Source organism: Rhinolophus sinicus, chromosome 13 (genome assembly GCF_057876585.1).
Source record: "Rhinolophus sinicus isolate RSI-liver-muscle chromosome 13, RSI-T2T, whole genome shotgun sequence".
NCBI lineage: Eukaryota > Metazoa > Chordata > Mammalia > Chiroptera > Rhinolophidae > Rhinolophus > Rhinolophus sinicus.
In genome coordinates, this window is record NC_142513.1 from 31,438,469 (window position 1) to 31,465,224 (window position 26,756).

Genomic DNA, 26,756 nt, shown 5'->3' on the forward strand with positions numbered 1-26,756 from the left:
CATTTCTGTGCAAAACCCGACACAGCCTAGTTGCTGGGATTTAAATGTAGCAAAAAGAATGCAGACAGCTCATTCCTCATGAGATCATCCCGGTTTGGAGCCCAGCTGAACAGTCCTTGGACAGACGATTGACATGGTTCAAGGAGTTCCACGACTTTCCCACAGGGCCTAAAAGAGCTAGTCCATTTGCATTCCAGTGACTTCTCCCAAGCCCGCTGGCTGGACTATTGATCATAAATTACTTCTTAGTATGATGGCATGCAAACTCACACAGCTGGCTACAAGTTCGTCTTCCTTAACAGCTCTGATTATCAAAGTCAACCTTGGGGCAGGAACTCTCTTACCTAACTGGCACGTTTTGCCAGTCCACTGGGGCGGGCACACGCACTTAAATCCATTAACCAAGTCCTGGCAGGTGCCCCCATGGGAACAGTTATTTGGAGAACAGTCATCAATGTCTGTTTGACAAAAATGAAAGAGGGTTGGCAATTTAATCTCAATCTGTTTGACAATTAGATAATTTAATACCACCCCTCATATGAGGGGCCTTCACTGAAGAGCCAGACACCTGCTACAAGTGACTGCTCCAATGACAGTAAGGCCTGGTTTTAGCTTTAAATCCTCCACTGCCCCAGATCATTTAATCCCCCACCTAAGTAGGCAGGGAGAGTCAGTTGGATCCCCAGAGCACCAACCCTCTGGTCACATGGGACATCTACCTCTGCTACTCTTTATTTTGAAAGAAAAGTTTCATCATGGCTCAAAAGGTCGGTAAGAAAAGGAAAAATAACTTTTTTACTGGTGGAAAACCTTGTTCTTCCTATTTCTCAGAGTTGTCTCAAAATAACACACCTGGGGTCCCCAACTCCCCACTTCTGTACTGGAGTATAGCTGTCTCTTAAGAATTCATCTACTGTCCACTTAGTAGGTGCCAGGCTCTCTCTGTAAATTCATTCATTGAGTCTTCCCAACCCTTGGAGATGGGAATTGCCACTATCCCATTTAAACAGAGCATGGGGAGAGTATGTGGCCAGAGTCTGACGGTGGTGTGTGGAAGCTATCATGCCAGCCTAGGCCATCCGACCCAAAACCCCATCCTGAACCACGCTGAGCGCTGCTCTCAAGGATGCTGATGATGGTGGTTCTCAGACCTGGCTGCACCTCAAACCCAGGAACTTGTTAAAGAATACAGACTCTCCAGTTCCAAAGGGAAACTGTGTGGAACCCAGAGAACTGTACTGTCAAGCACCCAGGCGGTTCTGATGGGCAGCCAAGTCTGGTAGCCATGGTGACTCTATAACCACCTGCCCCCATGACAAAATTCAGTAGTGACAACCCCCCCTGTAGACAGACTCTCCATGATTCAATTTGGAGGAGGCAGAGCTTCAGGAGCACATGCAAAGTTAGGAGCTATGCCGTGACGAAGTTCTTCCAGTAGCAGCCACATATGTGCTAACTTAGCAGATAGTATGGGGGTCCTTCCAAGTGCAAAGGGCAGAACCTCATGCCAGACTCCCCAACAGACTGACTGCATTCACCCCCTCCCATCAAGAAAGATATATCACCCAGACCTCACACTGGACCATGTGCCCAGGTATCTGCCCCAACCCCGTAGCTCAACACAATGACCCTCTAGAAAGGACACAGGCCAAGGCCCAGACTTACTTGTGGAGCAGGTGGGGCCAGTCCAGCCCGGAGAACATTCACACTCAAAGCCCAGGGAAGTCTCCTTGCAGCTGCCTCTGTTGTGGCAGGGATCAGAGAGGCAGGCGTGCTCCGCTGCAAAACCCAGATGGCAGTCAGCAAGGGACGCTGCTTTTTGCTACTCACACCCTCTCCCCACAACCAGATCCCACACCTGGGCCACCAGCTTAAGCTTGTTTCAAAAAATAACAGCAAGCGTGTGATATCACCCTGCTGTGTCTACGGAAGAAAGGAAGTCCTCTTTCTCGCTAAGCTGTCTCCAGCCACCTTTCAAGGTATCTCGGAGCCAGGGTCATCGCATCACAAACACACTGCCTCCCATGCTAGTCAGCATTACCCAAAACACTGGAGTGACTTAAAGGCAGTCGCAAAGACCCACAGCACTGCTGGATCACAAGTCTTAACTTTAAAGGATATGTTCCTGTTTCTATGAATCCTTAAGTATATTTTGAAAGCCTAGTGTGCAAAAAAATTCAACACAGAGATCTCATTCCTCCTGGACCACTTACCAATTTCACAGTTGGGTCCTGAATACCCGTCAGGGCAGGAACACTGATATTTGTCAGGACCCGTGTTACTACACGTCCCCCGATTGAGACACGGCTGGTGAGTCCCGCAGTAATTGAGATCTGCCAAGAAGACCCCGAAGAAGTCAGTCGCTCAAAGATGCAAACACTGCTAACCTGCTGCGTTTCTACCCCGTTCCTCTTTTAAAAGCCACAAGTTATTAAATAAGTCATAGGTATGAGGAGTATAGTCAATAATAGCGTATTAACTTTGTAAGGTGACAGATGGTAACCAGTCATTGTGGTGACCACTTTGCAACGTAAATAAATGTCAAATCATGTTCTACTCTTAAAAGTAATATACTGCATGTCAATTATACTTCAATGAAAAGAAAAAAATCCAAACCATAACATTAAAAGCAAATTTAAACAGATTTATAATAAAAGCCCCTGCAAATAAAAATAAAGAAATTAAAAAACCAAATTGCCATCCCGCCCCTAAGACCTCGGGCTCCTCCTGAGGTCCCCGTCCCACCCGGATCCCATCCCTGAGGGCCATACCTTTGTCGCAGAGCTGACCGCCCCAGTTGGTCTCACAGAGGCACTGCCAGGGCTCGTTACAGGTGCCATGGACGCACCCCGGGTGCGGGATACATTTGTCACAGTACAGGCCCTGCCAGCCATACTGGCACCTGGAAACAGACAGTACACCCTACTTTAGTCTCTAGAACAGTCAGGAAGATCTGTGCCATTAAGACAAGGCTGCCAAGTCCAGGGTTTTTCTGTTTTGTTTCATTTTGGGTAACAGGATGGTAGCCTCTCAAAGGTTTGTCTAGGGGCTCCTTCTAAACAAACATTTTCATAGTTGGGCCAAGGTCTCCTCCCAGGCGACACATGACAAAGGGAGGGCTGTTTGGGGAGAGGCCGGTGTGGGGCTGCCCTTCACAAAGCCACTCTTCTCAGGCTTACAGGAATGAGCCGAGGGTGGAATAAATCAATCCCCGGGCAGACTATAGAGGGAAAGGAAGGACTCTCGAGTGACAACAATAGCCATGTGAAAGTCTCCGCAAATGCGGCACTTCGGGCAATTTTTACACAGCAGCTTGGCTCAGCTCTTTGTCTAAACAGCAAGTCACGACCCCAGTGCACAAAAATGCAACAAGACACCAAGTGCGGCAGGAAACTGCTTTAGGATGAAGTTTTATGAAATCAAACAAGGAGGGAAAGGGGGCACCTTCTTTGGCAAAGACGAGGGTAGGAACCCTGAACCCATTTCTGCAGGGAGGGTGAGGGAAGCAACAGCTCTCAGAACCAATTCCATAGATGATTTATGACCCACTACTGTGGCTGCTTATGCTTATTTTATAGTTATTTCTCACTTTGGGCGGGGGGGGGGGGAAGGTCAACTCAGTTTATCTAGTATTGGGGAAGGGAGTCGAGTTTCCTTTATAAGTGCCTCATTAATCGGACTCTTTCGAGGCCAAATGGTGCCTTTGATCCCCAAACAAAAACACAAACATAAACCTTCACCTGGGGTGGGAGAGAGGGCAGGATCTCAACCACTCACCCCTCAAGTTTCAAGCCCTCTGAAACTTTAACTGCCTTCTCAAAAATCAAGCTTTCACAAATAGGAGGGGGGTTGGGGGAAGGCCTGATGGTGGAAAGAAGGTGGTGTGCGTGAGGAACAGGGAGAGGCAAATATTTCCATAATGGGACCTGGGAAAAGCCATGGTCAGAACCAACGCCCCCTTTAGCCTCTCTGCTGTAACTGAAAAACAAGCAACCCCCAAGAAGGAAAGGCTTTCGGTTTCCAGAGATCTGGAGGCAGGCGAACAAATCCTTGTCATGGGAAAATTATGGGGATCCAGCTAATAGCTAATCACTCTCAGCTGAGAACCAGCTCAACCCCTGAGAATACGGATTGTTTCCTAACTTCTATCAACAAGCTATCCACACCCCAATACAGAGAACCACCAGAATGTGTGGTTTAAAATTAATCTGACAGAATTCTGCTTCATGTAAAACAGAACATGAGTCTAAATGACAAGTGACTATTTAAAGGAGCGAAATAAGAAAATAAATCTAGTAAAAATTTTTAAAAACTGGACACTCAAGTCATTGGGAGGTGGGGGGGCAATTCAATTAAAGATTGCTACTCATATTCTTAGCTTGAAAGATAGGAAGAAGAAACTGATTTGGAAACAGCAATATTTTTTATCATATTCTCTTATTCCCTTCAAAATTAAGGATCCCTACACCTCTTCAATTTGTCTAATAAAAAAAAAAGGCAGCTGAGGACCCAACCTCACCTCCTAATTAATGAGAAGGATCGCCAAGCATAAAAAAGGAACCATAAGAAGCCACAGATGACTTCAAAAGAAAACAAAAATACTGACCCTAAAAGAGGTATCACAAAGTTATCCCCAGGTTTAATAGCATATGATTAAGGTTCTCATGAGAAATTGAAGTCACTTTCCTCATATGATGACTCATAATTAAGTTTGATATTATTGGCCCGTTTGCAATAAAGCAAGCATGTGTGCCCAGAAAAAGGACTCTAAGTCTACTTGGGAACAACAAAACCAGGAAAGTTTTCTCAAGTGGGGGGGAAAAAAAAAAAAACACCTCTGTAATACATAATCCAAAAGACAACTGACAGGTAACTTGCCATTCAACTATTTCTGGAGCAGGACAGAACCTGAACTTCCTCAGCTGGAAGGTTCTGTTTTGATTTTCTTTCAAGGGAGGGAGAAGAAGGGTTGAGAGACTATGCAAATGACGTGTGGGAAAGTCGCACCTTAAGTAAATAAGGGCACTGGTGCGAGTCTGGGCAGGGAGTGGGAGGTGAGACTTCGAAAGAGAAAGGGCTAAATTCTGGAAACAAAGCCTGTTGTTCTGGCTGAGAGGGCGCAGCAGTGAGTTTATTCTGATGACAGTAGCAGAAATCGTGGTTGGCCTCCGCTGATATTCATCTGAGAGCAGAGCAGCACCGGAGTGGCTAATAGCACTGCTGATCTGACTTTCTCCAGAACACCCTTAATTACACAGTTAGAGGTGGATGCCTGCTCAACGTTTGACAGCAATGCTGTTAAATACTAGTCAGCCGCCACCGATGGGAGTTACTATGCAAACCCCCTCAGCCTTCCAGAAAATAATCTTATCTTTCTGAAGTTGAGGAAGAGACTATTTTCAGGTCAATTTGTTTTTTTATACATCCAACTGTCTTCATTCCCACTTCAGCTTCAAGCCTCAGAGCCCAGCGCTCCCGCTGCATGGGAGGGGAACAGATGCGGTGGGGGGGGTGCTAAAAGCCACAGACGGTCCTGTCAAATGTGACTGGCTTGTCAGAATGCAGATTTCCGGGCCAAACCCAGAAACTGAGATTCATAGGTATGGGGTGGTGCTGAGGAATCTGCATTGACAGTTCCCTAGTAATTTGGGGAACTAACTTGGGAGTACCAAACTCTGGGGACAGTGATTCCCAAAGTATGGCCCCATCTGCAACTGCACCATTGCTCAGGAGCTTGTTAGAAATGCAGAGACTCAGACCTACAGACTCAGCATCTGCACTGTGACAAGTGCCCTATGTAACATTAGCTTCAGATGCACTGGTTTAAACTGTGTTATAAGCTTTCCTTGGCTTAAACCAGGGTAGCTTTGGGGGCAAACATGGCAGGCCCCAAAGGACCCAGTTAGCGTCACATTAAATCTAATCCGTAATATATGAGAGGAAGAAGAGTAAATTGTGAGATTGTGTCAAAATGCCACAGCACGAACAGTATTTCCTGAAGCAAGCCTTTCCCAAATTGGTATCATGTACATTTCAAGAAGTTCCCAAAACTGTAATCAGGAAGCAGTCGGGGTAGGTCTCATTTGGCTTCTGCATTGTCTGGGATCATAAAAGAACAGACTTCAAAGGCCAGCAGCAAAGTCTACATCCATCAGGCTCAACTGACAAGATTCCAGCGCAACCATTAACCTCTCAGCACAGGCCTGTCTCCCGCCTGCAAAGGGGCCAGGAGATTGTACTAATCCCATTCTAAAGAATGCTCCACTTTCCCCTATTGATGGGAAAAGTGGGGGAGGGCTGGGAGATGGAAACCGGGGCAGGGGCGGAGACAGACGCAAAGAAACATGCCCACATCCCTCCATCTAGTCCATTAGCACGTTATGGGGAAGATTACAAAAACGTGTTATCAATTTACAGAACAGTTACTACATGAAGTCACTGACTATGCCCATAAGAGTTTCCTTTTTTCCTACGAGAGAAGTGTGTGCATTCCACTGGACAGCTGGTATAATTTAATAAGCTTTGGATGTGCCTATTTGAATTTTTTTTAAAGCTTTCTTTTCTTCCAAAGAAACGTATTCACAATAAAGTCAGTCCTCAGTTTGCATTCAGAAAAAAAGTATTAAAACAAAAAACAAGACAATTTAGTCATTTACCTGCAGTCACCTGGGAGTTTGCAAGACCCGTGCTTGGGACTACAGCCCTGTCGGCAAATAGCTGTAAAAAACAGAAGGATGCATCAGCACACGGCCCGTTTCTTGTACCGCCAGTGCCATGAAAATGGCCTACTGCATTAAGCCTACAAAATCCACAATTTTAAGAGATCTTGTATCAAGTCCATTGTGAGGAGAGGAAGATGGGAAGTGCCCAAATAACAAATCCAGCTTTAAACTTCAAGGTCATGCTAGCAGATCCTCAAAACATGATACTATTTAGGGACAAAAAATGTAGGCAAGTTGATGGGGGGAGGGGGTCTTCATCCAGTCTCTCCAAACAATAGCTACTCTGCTCCCTTGTCAATTCCCACCTCACCAAAGGGAAAAGGAGGTAAAATTCTCCCTCAGCTCACCCACTCTGCCCCATCCGGGCACATTCAGATGACCCCCACCCCCAGCCTCCTTAACCTCCCTCCCACCCCCAAATGCCTGGGTCTCAAAAATCCCATGGGACTGACAAAGCCAATATTACATTATATAAAACCCAGTCTTATAGTAAAATAAGTAATATATGGTCTTATATTAATTTTTGCTCCAAAAGACGCATTAGAGCTGATGGTCCGGCTAGGTTTTATTTTCAGGGAAACACGGTATTACTGATGTTTAGAATACCAACTACTTAAAATATATTTATCAATTCTTTCACATGGAGCCCGGAAACATCATCCTTTTAAAACTCTTGTCTCCAATTCTTTAAGAAAGCAGTATTACCCAGTATTACTGCAAATTCCTCTCCACCCTGCCCTTCAGTCACAGTTCAAAAATGTTTTTAATTCATGTTTATCTTGAAAGAATTTATCAAATTATGTGAAATAGGCAGAGTACATTAATGTTCGTGAGGGCCTATTATACTTTACTAGAACTACCCATCAATTTGCTAAGACTCAAGAGCTTTGTAAAAGTAAAGAACACAGACAATTCTGTGAATATCTGTGAATGTGGTAATTCACTGAATTCTAGAAGGGGCTGGGACAGTCGATAGCACATCTGAAAGCTCATACAGGCATATCTCATTCTATTGTGCTTCTCTTTATTGTGCTTCACCGATTCTTTTTGTTTTTTTAATTGAAGGCAAGACCCTCCATCAACAAAGATTACGACGACTGGACTTATTGCAATACCCGCTTTACTGTGCTGGGCTGGAACCGAACCACAGCTCTGAGGGATGCCTGTGCCACTGCGGATGGGTTCAAGTCTACACCAGTATGAAAGCTCAGGCTCACCACTTGCCACGGCCCCAAAAGATGCCCAGTGAAACCTTGCCCTAAGGCCACCTCGAGCTCAGGGGCTGTCATTTCCTACAGGATTATCTGTTCAGACATTGACTAGGCTGACACAGTCCCACTTGGCATGTTTTAGGTCAGGTTGCGTAGAAGCAGAGCCTGAGAAGGGGATTCGGGTACAGGAGAAAGAGGTGGAAGGTACCAGATAGGGCAGAGGTAGGAGCTGGGCAAGGACGTGGTCTCAGTGGGAGTCTGGCTTCATCCTGATCCCAGGGGAAGCTCTGGAGTGTGAACCGTCGCACAGTTAAGGCAAAGGGGGCTGGCCTTTGTACCCCAGGTGATTCACAGACTGTGCGATGGATGGATGGGACATGCAGTGACTCCGCTGTGACCAAGGACAGTGCTCCCTCAGAGCCGCTGGTGGATGGGGTACCAATAGCCAGCCGCCTTCTAAGCTCAACATCTGCGTGCTTCAGGCATAGAAAAAAGCCAAAGTCTCACCCCACCTGAGACAGCCACGTAAATGCAGGGAGAGGGTAAGAACTGACACCAGAAGCGACAGACACACAGAGCTGGTTGACCCACTCGGCACACGCCCACATACCTTTGTTACATTCGGGGCCCATCCAGCCTTCCATACAAGTTTTGTTGCCATTCTGGTCACAGGCATAGTGTCCAAAGAAGTCGTCTCTGGGTCGGCAGAACTTATTGCAGCCGAAGCCATAGTAATAGTCATCGCAGGTCACGCGAATCTGATACTCAAAGTGGGCAACCCCTGTGTTCTGCTTTAGTGTCTGCCACTGACGGCTGGGGTTTATCATGCCCGAGTGAGAAGCCTTTTCAATAATGCTGTCAGGTTCTAGAGGCAAAGGGGAAAACAAAGATGAACTGCATTAACATTCACATCAGAGCCTTCTTCCCTGACCATTTTGGCTATTTTTAATAATAAATGCACATGGTACAAAATTCAAACAGTACAAAAGGGCAGAAAATGCAAAGTTCATCCCTGTGCCCAGAGGCAACCACCCTTACCAGTTATTTACCCTTTTCCTGGGTGCATAGTATTTCACTGTCTGGAAGTACAAGGAAATAATTTACCTAGTTCCAGTTTAGGTTGTTCTGGCCTTTGGCTATTAAGGAAAGCTACAACAAACATTCTTGAACATATGTGCCCATGCCTCTGAGAGAAAGAAATAACCTAGAAATGGAAGTGCTGACTCAAAGAGGACATGCACAACCAATCCCCGTCTGTCCACAGACAACCCCAAACTACCTCCAATGAAGGCCTGTCATTTGTCCTCTCACCAGCACAGGAAACTGTTTCCCAACAATGTACTATCAAACTTTCTGATCTTTGCCTGATAGATAAAGAAGTATCTCTTGTTGTAATTAGCATTTAATTAAGTGATGGTGTGCACCCTTTCACACGTTTACAAAACCATTTGTAGTATTTGTTCCTGTGAACTGTCACGTGCTTCTTCCCTTTATCAAGTTTTCTACTGCACTGGTGGTGACTGATTTGCAAAAACTCTACATATTGTAGAAAGTAGCCTGTTGTGGAATGTAGAGAAATTTCATCATTTCAGGTCAAGGTTAGCAATCTTTCTCTTCTGGTTTTAGAGTTTTGTATCTTGCTTTAGAAAGACTTTCAAACTCTTCACTGGAAGCCAAGGAGTTATGTTTTTAAAAATTACAAATTTCACCACCTTTTAAGCTGGTGAAATTTATAATAGCAATTTTAAATAGAAATTTAAATAGCAATTACTACAAGCTTGATGCATTTCATCTTTCACATTTGCCCAGAAGACAGATGCGAAAGGAATTCACCCCAGTTTAGAGAACGGTAGATTGAGGGGCTTTTTGACCCACCTCACGCTCCTTAAAGGGTGCCTCCTGAGGAAAATAAACACACCCAGAGCTCAAGCAGCTCTCAGGAAGAAGTGGTCCCTGCCCTGAGGCCACTTATAATCTAATCTGAGAAAAGACAGGTATTAAAATAGCTCCAAACACCAGGTGCCAAGAGTTCAGGGGAGGGATGTGAAAAGAAAGCACGGCAGTAAGTCAGCACCCAGCCTGGTCTTGTGTTTGTTTTCTTAAACCTGCCAGCACCAACCCTTCACCACCTTGTCAAATTCAAGGCCACCTTGGAGAGACCGTGTTAGTACCTACTTGCAATGTCTTTGTGATTCTTACCCACCCACACTCGTTTTTCTAGGCCCGGGGCCTGTGCTCATTTATAAGGCTATGCAAACCCTACAGGTGACCAGGAGAGAAGGAACACCTAAGCTGCTTCATCCACACTCCACTTCCAGCATGGCCCTGATGTTCACCCTCTGGATTTCTTCAACTGTCTTGCGGGCAAGACAAGCCTTGAACAAGCCCACATACCTGCAGACTTACACCCCAGCACACACAGAACCACTTGCAGAAAACACTTTACTATCTTAAGTTTTGCAAATAAACACAGGCAAAAGAATGACAAAAATGTCCCTCCATTAACTGTGTGTTTGCTCTGCTGGTTCAATTAAAAAGTATACTGAGCTATCACCATGTGACTATGAGATCTTAATAAAGGAATTACTTAAACACACTTGCCATGGCCCAAAGGCTTTTAGCTTCTCTCCAGCAGGTATCAACAACAAACAATTCGTACCAGAGTCCAGGCCAGTCCTACACGCACAGGCCGACACTGTCATTTTCAATAGCTTAGTATGCTCCCTACTCATTTCCAGGAAGAAATGCTGCGAAGTGATCCTTTCAGAACCCTCGATGGGGCTAACAGATATGTATAACTAACTTCACACCTGCCTGACAGACTTTTCTTAACAGCCAAGCGGCAGAGAGTCCAGTGCCTCTGTCTGTGACACGGTTTCTGGCATTTGGGTTAGAGAGAGCAAGTTTGCTGCCTGTTTCTAAGCTGCTCCCTCCTGAATCACACCTCCTATCAGCTTGGGGCATCATAAGTGCATCTGGAGTAGTTCACTTGGTAGGTCAGCTTTGTGACTGGAAAAGGAAGTTACCAGGCCTTCCCACAATCTTCACTGCATGAAGGTGGAGCACCGAGGGCCCACAACAGCCTTGCAGGCCAAGGAGCAGGTAATGAGAGGCAAGTCTGAGCATAACCCCAGGACCTCAGCAACCCACAAACAGGCAGGGCCCTTAGCCAAGAAGGCTAAGCTACAAGGAAAACCTGGTCTTGAGAATGCCTGTTTGTGTTTACCTATATCTACTGAGAAGCCTAATAAACTGAAGCCATTGCTCTGGGACAGAAAGATAAATCTATATCCTATATACTGCAGTTGTAAAATATAATAGAAATGGCCTTAGAGGACTGATGACAAGAGGGCCAGCCTTAGACAATACTTTCTAACACATGCACAGCACCTGGGCTTTCCTTGGGCCAGGCACTACTTGTGAGGGTTCACTGGACAGCTGATGTGAGATTCTCTGTTCCAAAACTCAGGTCTCTGCCTCTAATCTGAAGCCAGGATGTCTGCAACTTGTTTGGGCCCCAAAAAGCAACTCCATTTATGTTGCTATACATACTCAGTCTGCCCTCATGGAGTCTAGTCCCTTGGAAGGGGCAGAGGGTGAAGAAAGTGAAAAACAAAACACTCCAGAGTGAACAGCATGTGCAAAGGCCCAGAGGTGGAAGAGAATGTGAGGCATCTGAGGACAGAAAGGTGACTGGTAGGGTATGACTAGAATACGAATATGATGGATGACAATGTGAAATATAAGATAGAGCTGGCAGGGAAACAAAGTGGGGCTGTGCAAGGCCTTGAGGGCCACACAAAGATTTGTTGCAAGAGCAGCAGGAAGCTCTTACCAAAAGTGACCATTAAACATTATGCTCTGAAAAGGCCAGAATGGCAGGAGAATGGAGAAAGCACTGTAGGCAGACAGACCACAGTAGACAGGGGTTGACTAATCAAGCCGCTATTGTTAAGAGTTAGGGGGTGAGCAGATGGTGCCTTGGACCAGTGCAATGGCAGGGGAGGCGGCAGGACACTGGTAATGTGTTAGAGATAAGACTGTCAGAGGTGGATTAGATTCGGAGATAAGGTTTTGGAGGTGGATTAGATATGGATGCTGAGAGAGAGGTACAAAAGGGTTGTGGTCCAGATTTCTGGCTTGCAGTACTGGGTGTTCAAATGCTAATGCTAGGCATCCATAAACGGAACTAGGCCGGATCTGCTTTTGGAGAGGGAAGACGTCAAATTTTGCTTTGAATGTACTTGGAAGCATCAAAAGAGAGGCTGAAAAAGTGTGGCAACCCCTCTCCAAGACTGGAGGTCAGAAAGCCCTTTATCCCTGCCCAAGTCCTCCTTGCGCCCTGCCAAGGATTTGGTTATATCCCCAGCAAGAGATGAGAGGCCCCAGATCTCCGAAACGGGGCTACCCCAAAATGCAGACAACCATGGGCAGATCTTTACGGGCACTGGATTCCCAGGGGCACAGATAACTTGACCTGTGGGACAGTGGAAGACCCTCAAGTCCCTTGTATGCCCTAACAAGTATCTGACCCAGCTCTCTTCTCTCCACCATTGTTTTAACATCTAAAATGGAGGGGGAGGAGAACAGCACGTCTGCACCAGAATATCTGAAAAAACGATTTCTCCCCCTCCCCAACCTTTCCAATGCTTAGTTACCATTGTAAGCAGGTCACAGTGACATAATGTGCACACAATCCCTGTGGCAAGGGAGGAAGACAGAGAACAAAGAGGTGTCTATGACCCTGACGGGCATCAGCCACAACCAAGGCTGGTCACACACGCCCTCCCACCACACCTCAGTGCGACAGCGGTGCCCCTCAGGGAGGAAGTCCACCAATCTGGACTTCAGATATCAAAGCAAGAGGAGTGGTCCAAGTGACCTGGAGCCTCTGACACACGAGGGCTCAGCAATGACCATGTGGCCCCAAGTGACCCAATGAGCCAGACAGCCCGTAAGGGACCCAACCTAGCATATACCAAGCCCTCACTGGTCTCACTCTGGGCATTCACCATTCTCAGAGGCAGGAAAAATAAAAAGAAAGCAAGGCGAGAAAAAGGGGCAGGGAAATGTCATTAGCAGCCAAAACAGAAAGGAAGGGTCAGTGAGATAGAGGAAAAAAGGGATGAGACACTCAAAAAGTTTGATCCAGCCTTCCTCCTATGCAGACTGAAATTTCAGCGTGAATCAAGTTTTCCAATGACAACCACACAGATTCTGCAGCCAAAAAGGGAACTCGCAATTTTGACAGAGGGGAAACATACGTTTAAGTTACAATAAAGAGCAAAGACTACCCTGTAAGCCAGACTGCTACCATTTCTATAAACACCCTCTATGGCTTCCCCACCAAAACCCAGCTTTATAGCTATTCTGGAAAGCAACCTGCATTGAAAACAGTCATCTTTCAAAAGGGAACAAGGCAAGTGTAATGGCTGGGAGGCTCTGGAATTCCGCTTCAATGAAAGGTTTGTCGTGTGCAGTGTGGGAAACCCTGACCGGCTGGAAGCTCACCTGCCCACCAAGTGAAATTCAAGGTCGGTCTTTAGAGCCCAGCACCACCTTTGCCAGCTTTATCTTTCTGATGAGAGATTAAACGCTCACTTAAAGTTTAAATGGACTTTTAAAAAGTCACTACTTTGATCCTTTAGCAGTCTACAAGGTTTTAAAGTTGTAAAACCATTAAGATCTCTATCCCAAAGATAATCTAGTGCCATATTCAGGGACTGAATTAACTGGGAATCTGTCCTGGCCACTTAATATTCTAAGCAAAAAGGCTAGGGGAAGTTATGGAAGACTCCACTGAGAGTTTCGCCCGAGGGGGCAGAGGACAGATGGCAGGGGTAGCAGAAGTTCCCTGAAGCACCCAGGAGACACATCCAGCTCTGACAACTACTATATGCCATGCCAAGCACTGCAATTCCAGAAACGCACGTTTAGAGACAAGTCCTTCGCTGTGATACTTACGGACAGTGTCGTTACTGGAATCCCACGCCTCCACAAGTAAAGTGTAGGACCTCTGCAAACAGATAAACAACACAGTATTCAGAAATAGGGGTCAGCTCTCAATACTCTCTTGGCCTCCCTGCACACCCCGCCAAATAAAACCATAAAGCCAAAATGAAAATTGTTTGCTGTCGAGCTGAGGTCACCCAACTCCCCTCCCCACTCCAGCAGCCACCCCCAGTTGACTCCTTTTGCCTGGTGGGGGTGCATGATGCAGGCAGCTCAAAGTCATCGTCAGGAAATGCTATCTCTCTATAGCTGAACACTTAGCATACAGTTTTCCAACTTTCCAGATCCTAATTCTAGTGCATGAGAAAAACACACAAAGAATTTATTCTAAGCTAACCTAACCAGGTATTTGCACCAGGGGAGGGGGACCCATCCAGAGAGGACTGGGTATTGCTAAGGTTACACTTTGGGCCTGGTGGGGCGGTCCCCAGGGAGGCCCCCTTTTCCTTTTCAGAACCCCTTTGAAAGGCCTGTGTGAGACCATCTAGGCTCCCACAAGTATCAGGTGGCTCTAGGAAGCGGCGGGGGGGGGGGGGGGGGGGGCTGGTAGGTGCAGAGACTCCCAAGACAAAGGCAGCAACCTAAATTGGGGTACATGGGGGGCAGACTCTGGGGAGGAAAGCACAAAAGGGAGAAATAACCACACATCCAAGGGTTGGTTATATTTATTGATGAACTTATCTGTCAATAAGATCTAACATTCCAAGAATAATCAGAGTTCACTAACTAAACGAATTCCCTGGACACTGGCGGGGTGCCAGCTATTATACTGAAGGCACCTTTTATCTTCCAGGCTTATCTCAGAATTCCACCTCCCCCCAAAATCCAAGCCATTAGCAAATTCCCACTTTTACTCAAATCTTCATTTGTAATTTAGAATGAGGTCAGTCTCACAAAACACCAGGGTTTAAATCAACTTTCTGCTATCTTGGTGCTGGAGAAATATATCACAGGGGGTGGGGAGAAAGGCGCATGAACCCTTTTGTTGTACCCCTGTGCTGTCACTAACTGTCAGATACCAATACATCGGAAACTGTAGCGTGTATTGATCAAACAATGCCATGCCAACAAACACACTCACCAAGGAAAGGAACCTACAAAGTGAAGGCAAAAACGGACAGGACTAGAAAAGGAGCTTCATTCATAACTCAAGGCAAGCTTACTGCTCACACAGCGATACAGCAGGCCGCCTCTGAATATAAAAATATCTTGTGATAGACCCTGCCTTGGAACACAGCCGAAATATGTTTCATACTCAAAGCAGAGTAGGATTCCATTTCGTTCACTGATAACTGTGGGAAAATGCTCAGAAAAGCAAGCAAAACCGGGCAAGCTGGGGCACATACCCAGCCCTCTCCTGTCAATGGCCATCGGTCCAAACCCATTGTTGTCATCGTTAATATTTTATTAGTGAAAGTTACACCTTATCTACAGCCTCTAAGTTTTCTAGGACTTCCTACAAATTACAAGACTCTTCCCTGAGAGTAGAAAGAAATTATATTTCTCTACTGATTTGACGTGAGCCAAGTCAAAATGAGGCCAGATGTGGGGCTGATTTTGTATAATTAATCCCTTCATTTGCTGATCATGAGACCAACGTTCTTCACTTCCACACATTGTTGTAATTAATCTTCTGATTAGATGCATTGATACCCAGTTTCGACAGACTTGCCCAAGCTCTAAACACATAATACCCGCAAACACCATGGAACGGGAAGGCGTCCCGGGACTGAGCTGGTGTGACACTATTAACTCTGCTTCCTGCTCAAGGAAGAAGGCATCCTTGGTCTTGCACAAGAACTTGGAAGACCAAGCTGTCTACCAGGCTCATCCTCCCCAGAACTGGAAAGACGTCGGAAGCTGCTCACCAACCCTGTCCCACCAGGAGGGAATAGAATGGCACAAAGCTCTCGATGCTGTTTCATGATTTTCCATAAACTGCCTTCTCAGAGGTAGATATGAGGTGAGGGCTGGGGACTGCACGGTTGACAACAAAGCCTTGCCAAAAAAAAAAAAAAAAGAGCCCTGAACCTTCTCTTCCCTTGTTTCGGAGGAGGGTTTATGGCTCTAGGACTCACCTCCTGGGCCAGAAGGATTCCTCCTGCCCAGCCTTCAGAAAAAAGGGTTCCCGTCACAGCCCCTGTTAGGAGGCACTCTTACTGCCCACTCCATCCCCACACTACAGATGGACAATCAAGATAATTTAACAATGATTATTAGTTGCTAGGGAATTTTAATTTTTCCCAGGCCCACACCTGACCTCTGTACAGCCCAGAATATACACCCAAACTCCAAACCACTCACACCTTATGCCATCAAAGCAAGGTACCAGGCCCAAATCAGCAATCCACTATGATCATGTCACATCCAATTCACCATTGCAAACCTGACCCCCAGCAGAGTTCCACAGGCCCTCCCACGGGCTGGGAAAGGAGCGCCAGGCAAGAAGATGGCTGAGTATTCAAACTTAACGAGTTCATACCAAAAAACCCACATACAAAACGGCAAATACCTGAATTTTTTTTTTTGGTTTCCAACTATAAAAATAAAACTTATAATGCATCACTCAGCTTCCATCCCCCCCACCCCTTTAAATTTGCCCAGAAAAATGGCCTGGGGGCAAAGCAGGAGGGATGGGTACTAACAGACCTTCAGTCTGGGTTTGCAGAGTGAATCATTTCTGCACCTTCCCAGCTCCAGGCCCAAGGAAATACGGCAACATAGCGGCAGGTTCTCATTGTCACACAGCAGGAAGGACGAATGGTAAGCTTTCAGAATGACCTTTGGGGAGGACTTCCATGGGGTTTTACTTAGAAAGGGTCCTGGCATCTAAGCCCCAAGGAATCCCAGGGCCACCGGGTGCCCCAAGCACCTCCTTCCCGCCTCAGCACTGGGGCTGTGGGAGGGCTATGTGCTGTGCTCCATCCCATCCATGGTGGTTGCCTTGGCACCAGGCAGAGTGGTAAGCACTTAATTGCCACATTAAGAAGGGGGATGTAAGAAACAAAGGTAATTGTGTTGGCAGCTGGGAGCTTCCTTTTCCTGGCAATAGTGGCAGCCAAACCAAGCCCTGAGAAGCGGCTGCCTCCACTCCTGCCAAGCTGACGGACACAAACAAACCGCCATCCAAACGGCACGCGTGCAGTGTCCAAAACCTCAGGCTGCTATGACAGGCAGGCCCGAAGAACTCACACCCTGGGAATACCCCATGTGCCCACGGGGCCATTGTACAGAGGCACTCAGCCCTGGGTTTGTCTGGGGCCCTGTACTCTGCTGACTCAACTGTCACTTCCTGTTGCTGGCCTTGTATTAGCATTATTTTTGGAGAGGCCACATTATTCTCTGTAATCCTCATTCAGTCAGTTCGGCCACAGTATTGTCCTGCCTGCGTCTGGGCGGCCAGAGGATAAAATATTCAGGTCACAGACATTAAATAAAAGTGTCCAAGATTCCATGCATGGGCACACGCATACTGGCACAAACAATTCCCGTATCACGGGGTTTTGGCCAGGTGAGGCATGGACAACTAACCCACAGCATCCAAACTAAGAAGACTTTAGTCGTAGAAACCCATTTAGTCTACAGGGCTTGACATTTCAATAGAGTCCGATCTGGTTACAAAGGGTGATTTTCTCATGAAAGCTCACCTCAAAGACCCACCAAGTGGGCCCCAGAGCTCATATCCAGATTTGAGACTCAATGAGATGCCCCCACCCCCTTTCCCATCATTACCCTTACCTGTTTGAAAAGCATCCCACTGATAATTAAATGCACCAGTTACAAAAGGGTGGCGAGGTTAATAGATAGAATACCGAGAAGCCAGCCAAGCACAACCGTTGGTTCACACCGAGCAAGCCTGAACAAGAAGCCTTTCTACTTATTTACCAAAAGTGCACAAAAACTGGGCTGAGCTGGTAGAGGGCTCTGAATGTTTCACTATTTACGTACCACTTTTAACCATTGGGAGCCATGTTGTGGAATTTCTTCCCCGCACATGCACGGCACCAGTGACAAGTGTCACTAGCACCATAAAAATAAGGGCCACGGGGTAAGGCAGTCCACAGTGTTCAGAAACCAGCAAGGGAGTCACAATAGGGACACCTGGCCCCAAGAGTCAAGATAAAGACAGGACATTTCTGAACCCAGAATCCTATCCCTCTTCTGCTACCATTCTAGAAAACGCAAGAATCATGACTTCCCATGCATCCTAATACATCTTCCTAAAGTTCAAAAAACAGTTTAAGTTTCGTTCTATTTTATTAAATGTCTGTAAAAGCTGGAGCCAAGTGTCACCCTTCTCAGCAGCTCAGAACCTAACCTATGGGTTGTTGCTGGGGGTAGGAACGTGCCTCTGGAAGTTCACTAAGGCGGAATTCTCAAAAACATTTGCCTTTATGGATTACGATGCTAATTGTATGCACATCCAGAGATGATGCACTCTTGCACTGGAACCAATCCTGAAAAGCTGACATCGGAACCAAGTTCTAGCTCTAAAATGGGCCAGTGGCTGCTCCGCATCCAGCCAAGGCCTGTTTGCATTCCTGTTTTCAGATCAGGACCATGAAGACTCCTTGTTGCCTTGGCTTTGCTTTTTCATGCATAACGTGTTTCCTCCATGCAATACCTTCCACTTATCCTCTGTCCAAAGGGTCCCCTATCATTCTTGGCGGTACAGATTTTAGGCAGTATTCAGGTCACTGGTTTTCTAGGAGGCTAAACACCTCTAAGTGGTTGCTGCCTCCCCTCCTTACCTATCCAACTTTCCCAACAGTCTTGATGCCAAAAGCTTCATTCACACCATTCTCTAAAAATGTTTGCAGTCTCTGTAGAATTATGGGTGGGGAGTTGGTGGGTTCCAAACTCATGTAAGTAACTGGAAGTTTGAATAAGTTGCTAAGAAACAAGACAACAAGGAGGTTACACCTGGAAGAGGAAAAAACTATTAAAAGCCAAGTACCTTGAATAAGGATTCCATTTGGGAAGCAGCCATGCTGCAGAGACACTTGGTGCAAAGTGAGCACAGCTCGGCCTTTCCCCCAAGCCTGGCTTTGCAATGCAGACATGTCATTTCATTGTTTTCCTCTGAGGTAGGTGTCTTAGTGCAAAGGGTGTTTTCAAAGTGGTTTCTCCACGTGCATTAACTCAATTGCTCTGAGCACGTAAACACACGTGTGGTATCGGTCTGCATGCATACTGACCACATGGGTTGCACATACTGGCTGCAGAAATGAGCCGTCTCAAATGAGGACCCCATCCCTCTGCCCTCCACGTGTCCATGCCACATCTGTGAAGGCTTAGGGACTGGGAAATACGAAGGCACAACGTCAAGGACTTGTCAATTGTACTGTGATTAACCTTGCCGGCATCTAGTTCACCCAAACCCCTGGCAGTTGCTCATTCTGGCCTTAAAAGTGTGAAGAAGGCCAAAGCTGACATCCCTCTGGTATGCAGCAATCACACTTCATTGGATTTTCCTAGAAAAATTAAGTTGAGCTCAGCAAGCCGTTTATCAGTGCCAATGGCATTCAAGTAGGAGGCTGTGAGACTAGATACCGCAATTGCTTCCCTCAAAGTTTTTCTGGATTCATTTCACCCTAGGGCCAGCAATGCATCACTATAGCTAACCAGGGTTCTGAGTTCCTGAAAAGCTTTTGGGAATGGGCAGTGGTAATTACACTAAGGTATTTTTAATAAACAGGCACTACTGGGATTTAGCACTAAGTTTGGGAGGGGAAACATAACCATTTCAGTGATTTATAAATGGTTATTCCCAAATTAGTTCCCATTCAGCCCAATTACCCTCTCACCACGTATGTTCTTATCACTGGGTCCCCAGATTGGAGGATCATAAATCAGGCTAGCTGCTTCAAGTGAAGCCCCTTGGGAGCAGCACTGGTATGGTGATTAGAAGCCACCAATGAAAACTACCACAAGACTGGAGCTGGGGCAGTGGACACCAAGTGGGACATAACATGGTACTATCCAGCGGGCAGCCCCACCTCTACAGAGCTACCCACATGGACACTGGGAGGGGGATTATATTTCATGTCTAACCAAATATTTTCCTCCTCTTCCTCTCCAGAACATGAACAGTTGTTTGACTGGGGTTGTAATTCCAAACAAGACATGAATTATACAACTTTCTCAACTTCTACCATGCTCTCTGAACCACAGAACATTTGGGAGGACCCTGCTAACAGAAATTGTGGCTGCCTAAACCATATATCCTGTGAACCTTGAATTCTGAACCAAGTTCAGTTATTAGCTATTCAAGGAAATCAGTTTTAAATAGACACGCTTATTAATATTTAGTTGCCAAAGCGAGTGAAGCTGTGCTTATTCACTTCCATACTTATTTGTCTACCTGAGTGCTTTCACGTTAGTTAACACTCACCCTGGAATCATTCTTGAAAGGTACAGACTGGTGTTTCTCCAACTGCACTCAGGAAAATAAACTAAAACAATACACCTAAACTCCGGTTTCTCTTTGGAAGTAAAGCTTATATTTCACAGCAGGCCTTTTTGGTGTAGCAGGGTGGAGACTTGTTTATGAGTGATACATGCATTTGGCCCAGCTTCAAAAGAACCACACTCTCAGTGTAGCCCCAGCAGTCACCCCCATTCTAGAAAGTCTATTTCATGGTTGGTGACCCGTGGGCCTGAAACCACAGAACAGCACCAGGAAATCAATCATCTCTCTGCCCTCACACGCTGCTTCCACTCCTTCCCCATCCAGGCCTCTCTGCCAAGTGTCAAAAGGGGAAAGACACACCTTCTAGGTCACTTTCCCCAGCCAGCCTGGGGAGCAAGCAAGACTCCCTGTTTTCATCCATGCCTCCCTCTGACCCTCTTCTCCAAAATGAAGCTCAGCCAGGCCTGCAGCTTTTCCATATCACTAATAGGATTCCTTTTATGGTCTTGAGGAAAGTGAGGGGGCTCAGACTGATCCTTCAGAGGGTGGAACCACCTGCAGGCCCCTTCCCCCTAAACTCCAAATAGGTTACGTTCAAGGGCAAACAGTATTCACAGTCAGATTAAAAATGTGGCGAACCTCTTTAGCTTCAAGTTTTCCCTAATAGGGGATTAACAGACAAGATAAACACGCTTGGCAAAAATGAAACCCCACAACAGAAGCAGCAGCCCCTATTGACAGAGAACTCCCCATACCACAAGTTTTTATAAGCCCCTTTTAATGGCATGTTTCTGATAACTGTCTTATTTCCCCCACAGCAGAGAGCACTTTACAACACCAGTTTCTGTAAACGTGGGCCTTGAGGGGCCACCCCAAGCTTCACACACAAGACAGACACTCTCCCCTGTTCTCACTGAGTTGGGAATCACAGCCCCAGGCTGCGGATAGGAGGCAGCCTAGTGCACCCCATTAGAGCACGTGGCAGCGAGTACTCCCCGCGGCACTGAGCTTCCCCCTCCCCTCACCACCCACCCTCTCAGCACAGGCTGAGCCAAGCCCCAATCCTATCAATGAGTCACGCCTCCTGGACAGGAGGAGCAGGGCAGAGGGCACCAACATTTTTCCCTTTCCTCCCCTTCTGCAATCGCGCCCATCTTCCTTCCACCCATTTCGGGATGTTGCAAGGGCCTTGCTGCACGTTCAGCCAGTGCGGTCCCGGGCCTCGAGCAGCAATCCGGCGCGGGTCCACGTACAGGCACCCTCAGGGACTGCCTCCAGCGGGCCGCCCCTTCCAGGCCCTGGCACGCCCCCGAAAGCTTGAGGGGGCCGTGCGCCCGCCGGACTAAGGGGCACCCCCGCCCTTCCCCGGGAAGTTTGCAAACACAGCTGTTCCAGAGCCCGGGAACCGCTGGAAATAAGGCCACAAGGATACACCGCGCGGGGGCGAGGGCAGGAAGGGGCCGGCAGGGGGCGGAGGCTCCCCGGGCGGCAGCTAGGAGAAGGCCCGAAGAACCACCCCCACCTCCGGGGGCCGCCCCCGCGCCCTTGCGCCTAGCCCGAAGCGCGCCCCCGCACGCACCAAAATCTCCTGGGGAGCAGCGGGAAACGGGTTCCCTCCACACCCTCCAGGAAGGACACACCCGCCCTCCGGGCCGTTCACGGGAAAGGGGAGGGTGCCAATTTGGACCGCGTTCGAAGGCCAGAATTGAGCCGAGTCGCCTTCAACGGCGCATCAGGTTTAATCGATTAAGCAAAGATCATCTATAATGACTCCTGGCTCGTGGGGTGGGGGTGGGGGTGTTATTCTGGGGCCTTCAAGTTGCAAGTTAAAACTGCTTTCCGGGGAGCTTTGCCCCACAATTTCTGGAGTCCCCACTTTAGTGCGCTTAGCAAAAAGCGGCGGGGATGGGGCCTGCCGAATGTTGCTGCATAACTCCCCACCTTAAAAATCTTCCCGAGTTAGCGCCGCGTTTCAAGCCAAGGCCCTTATATCCCTCTCCCAACAGAAAACAGCGCTCCGCAGGCGCGGGTGCGAACCTTGCTCCGGCCTCCCACCCAGCGTCCGTCACTCACCGGCCAGGCGAAACTGAAAGGCAGAACGATGCGGTTGCGTTCATTGCCGCGACTGGCCTTGAGATTGAAGGTGTTGCCCCCGATGACAGGAGTGGACCCGGAGCCGAAGCTGCACGGCCCCCCGGCCGTGACGCGGGACTGGTACTCCTTGAGGCACACTTTGAAGTATGTGTCACACTCGTCGCGGGCGCACTTGCGGTCCCCCGGATTTCGGGCGCCACCGCAGCAGTTCCCGTTCTGCAGCTCCCCATTCACATTCTGCATGGACAGGATCTCTAACTCGAACTGGCCGGAGGCTCCGCATACCTGCCGGCAAGGGAGGGAGGTCAGCACGGGGGAAAGCTTCCTTCGAGGAGACCCCCCCTCCCCGCCCGCCCCGACAAGAACTCGGTGCCAAGTGAAAATAATTTTGCAAAACTGGGAGCAGGACTCAACGCGATTCCCAAGCAGAGAATGCACGAGTACGAGAAAAATCCGACGACTGCCCCGGAGGACTGAGAGCGGAGAGAACGCGCTCTCTGCCCGGGCTGGACGATACATTTAGGAGGCCGGGGGCTCCTCCAGCTCAGGTGCAGCCTCGCGGGAGCAGGAGCACGGTCGGGAAGCCAGGCGACCGAGGGCTCCTGACCCTGCTCGCGGCGCTCAACCGCAGGCGTCCAGGGCGCCGCTAAGGAAAAGAGAGGGCGGGCTGGGAGGGAGGCCCGACGGGCTCCTACCTTAGCTCGCAGGGCACAGAGCAGAGCGAGCAGGAGGCTCAGGGGGCGCCCGGGCCGGCCGCGCGTCCGTGGGGACCGCATCGCTGCTCTGCGCGCCGCGGGCACTCGGGACGCCGCTGCCGCCGCTGCTGTTCGCGCTGGTGTTCCCGCCGGTGCTGCCGTCGCCGCTGCCCCTGCGGCCGCCGCGTCCCGGCTCTAATATACTCCGCCGATTGGAGCATGCACGACTGGAAAACAACACCACTTTTCAAAAGCCTTTTCACGAGCGGCCCGTTCCAGAAGGCAAAGAGCCCGGCCTCCTTTTATTATTCTGATCGCTTCTTTGAGGCGCTCCCCCTCCTCTTCCACCTCCCGGCTTTCTTTCCTTCTCTCGCGTTCCCCTTCTTTTATTATTATGATTATGCGCAGCCTTTTATTCCCTTTCAGATCAGCTGCACAGAAAGGAGGGAGGGAGGGGAGAAAAAAAAAAAACCCTAGCCCAGCTCGCTGGCCGGCCGCAGGTAACACAATGACGCGTGCCCGCCCGGCTCTCGGAGAGGGACTCGGAGAGCCCGTCTGGGAGCCGAGGCCGAGACTAGCCACCTTTACCCAGCGCGCCCGGCAGGCGCATGCGCGCTTGTTAATATTCATGAGGGGCGTGTCCTGAACGGACACGCCCCTTCCCCTCCGGGTTGATGGGTAGGGGGAGTACTGGGAGGAACTTGGAAGGGGTTGGGGGCTCAGGGATTCGCAGCACCTCTTCGACGTCCGGGGGCCCAGTGCAGACCCCCGCCCTCGGGCTCTGTGGGCCAGGCGGGAAGGAGGGGAGGGTGCGGCGAAGAACTTAGAAGTGTCTGTTGCTCAGGGACGCCCTGGCCCCACCCGCGCGGACCTTCCCCCTCGGGCGCCTCAAGCCGGGCGCCTCTGCCCGACCGTCGGGGCCCCAGGTGTAGGCGCCGCGACGCTGCCCGAGCGGTCGGACCGGGGCAGCTTCCGCCTTCCGAGCCGCCTGCGTCAGCTGCGGCTTTCGCCCCAGGAGGGCCTGCCCGCGGGGAGCCCGGCCCGCTTCCCGCGAGCGAGCTAGCCGCCCAGAGCGCGCTGCTGGCGAGAGTAGCGGCAGAGGTGGCGGCGGTGGTGAGGCTGGCGCTCTTGCCGCCGTCTCCTCGCCCGGCGGAGGCGACCTGGGCAGGCGCTGCTGGGAACTTTGAAAAACTTTCCCGGAGCCAGGCTTGCCACAGATTCGAGGGGAAGCCTTGGCCGCGCCCAACCCCCTCCCAAATCCGAGCTGCGGAGCCCTCTCAGCTTCCTTTCCAAGCCGCACAAGAGCAGAGGCGAGGGGAAACCGGGGGAGGGCGGCAGGCACGCAGGGGCCAGGCTCGGGCTTTGGGAGGGGTAGGCCGAGATAGTGGTAGGCTTGGGCTCACACCCTCCCAGCAACGCTGCCCAGGCCGCGCAGTGCCGGGATTGCACCTGTAGGCGGCCTCCGAGCAGCTTTCTGGGTGGCAAGAGATGAGCCTGAAAGGGACCATCTCGCCACCATCGCCCGGCAGCAGAACTTGGCTTCTCTGGGATGACAGTGTAAACTAATGCTCTTTTCCACCTTGAGGCGAGCCTCCCAATTAACAGCGACACTCCGGGTCATAACCAAGGTCAAAGGAAACCTGTGGGCTGGCCGAATCCTCTCCCAAACCCTCTCCTAGCAGACCTGCTGCTGCGTTTGAGGGGACCTCTTTAGGGAAAAGAATGATTTCCACTAAAGAGTGGGCTGGACAGTCTTGGTCCTTGTATTGGGTATGTACTACGGAAAAGCGTGACTATTTAGGATGGTTTAGGAATCTTGGAATTTCAACAGTCCAAAAAGTGTACCTAAGAAACGTACCTTCTTAATGGTAATGGGGCCCGTCTAATGCTCATTGGTGAGAGAATTAAAAAACCGTATTTTCAAAAGGGCATATCCAAGAGCAGAACAAGTTTGCAGCTGGCATAGGCAGTAGCAACGTGCGCATTTTGTTTTAATGTGCCCCAGTTCTCACTTTCTCCAATTATCCTAAATGCAAGGCATCTAGTTGTCAACTGTATTGCTATATAGCCGTTTCTTACCAGTTTCCATTAACCAATCTTCTCTACCTCCACTCTGCCCCCTTCTCACCTCCATCTACAAATTTCCCCTAATTAGGGTGCTAAGTAATGGTTTAAATGCAAAATGCTGGTGCTGGTAAAAGCATAATTCATGAAGGCTGGTGAGGTCTTAAAATGCAAATCCCTTGGAGTTCCCCATGCCTGAACCTGTTTTAATTCTGTGTCCGCAGGCCTGTCCTCCACACATCCCTCAGGAAGGAGGCTGTGGAGTCAGGCCTTTAGTTGATGAGTTTAGATCCAGCCACCTGACTTAACCCAAGAGGGTACCTGAGAGTGCAGGTACCTCCAGGTATCTATCCATCTGGGCTGCACGCAAAGCTGGGTCAGCTCCAAGCTACAGGTGAGTTTAGCCCCTTGACTAATAAGAATTGAACATAGATTTCCCAAAGGTCGAAACTATCTGATTAAGCCTAACAAGTGTCAAATCACTAACAAACACAAAATTCTCATGCCAGATAGCACAGTATCCCTCACCCTCCCTGAGCTTGGGAAGCCACTTTTAGAGAAGACAGTTGTGGGCTTGATGGGATTCTCTGAAAATTTTCAGTTGGGACTCTTCCAACTAATTGGTACTCCCCCAAAAAGCCAGTCACATTTATCGCAACAGACACAAGTGGAAGCTTATCCTCCACTTCCTAGCAGCCAGTTCTCAGCCTCCCTGGCGAATGGGGAACTACTGCAGAAGGAACTCAAATATGCAGATTCTCCCTTGGCCAGGTCACATCCTGCCTTTGGGTAGAGCCAAAGTAAGTGAACATTCCAGAAAAAAAAACATTCCTGTGAAAAATGCTGCATTTAGCCATCACATCTACACCGGTGAAGAGGCAAAGCTGCAGTCAGTTACTGTCTGGCCTGTATCATGTGCTCAAACCGTAACTATCTGTGAGTATCTTCTTTAATTTTAAAAAGATGATACCTCTTTTTTCTTTTTCCACAAAATTTGCCCTACTTTTATTGAGTCATCAACAAACAGCAGTGCTGAACCACCCCCCCCTCCGCCGCCAAAAGCATAAATGAAAGATGTTCAAGCTCTTATGATTGTATTTAAATACAATTAGTCAATGTAAAGCCCTGGTTAATCAACACTGATAAAAAGCAAATCAATATTCATTGAGAACTAGGTTACATGCACAAACGTGAATGATCTCAAAAATATGCTGAGTGATAAGCTAAGCAAAAGAAGACTACATACTGTATGAATCCATTTATATGGAGTTCTAGAACACGTACCTTCTTACATCGGTTAGGCAAAACTAATCGATGGTAAAAAATAAAGAGTGACTGCTTGGAGAGATAGGAGGGTGGAGACAACTGGGATGGGCTGGAGGCCTCTTGTGGGGCAGGGGTAATGTTCTGTATCTTGAGGGTTTGGGTTACACAGATGTACAAATGTGTGTGTCAAAATTCAATAGTACACTTAAGATTGGTGTATTTCACATGTTCAAAAGAAAAAAGTTTGTAATATTCAAATTGACTTAATTATATGAGTGCT

General features: G+C 48.4%; 1 protein-coding gene across 1 annotated transcript in view; it reads right to left on the reverse strand.

Moving 5' to 3' along the window:
- The window catches only part of JAG1 (jagged canonical Notch ligand 1), a 35,266-nt gene extending 11,563 nt beyond the window's left edge, over positions 1-23,703 (reverse strand). The window contains exons 1-9 of the mRNA XM_019734916.3: positions 23,147-23,703; positions 22,431-22,736; positions 13,898-13,949; positions 8,544-8,798; positions 6,657-6,717; positions 2,772-2,902; positions 2,214-2,333; positions 1,666-1,779; positions 345-458 (exon numbers count right to left, since the gene is read on the reverse strand). Of these exons, the coding sequence (XP_019590475.1) occupies positions 345-458; positions 1,666-1,779; positions 2,214-2,333; positions 2,772-2,902; positions 6,657-6,717; positions 8,544-8,798; positions 13,898-13,949; positions 22,431-22,736; positions 23,147-23,227 (1,234 nt within the window). The 5' untranslated portion in view covers positions 23,228-23,703. The remainder of the gene's footprint in view (positions 1-344; positions 459-1,665; positions 1,780-2,213; positions 2,334-2,771; positions 2,903-6,656; positions 6,718-8,543; positions 8,799-13,897; positions 13,950-22,430; positions 22,737-23,146) is intronic.
- Positions 23,704-26,756: the final 3,053 nt, after the last annotated feature.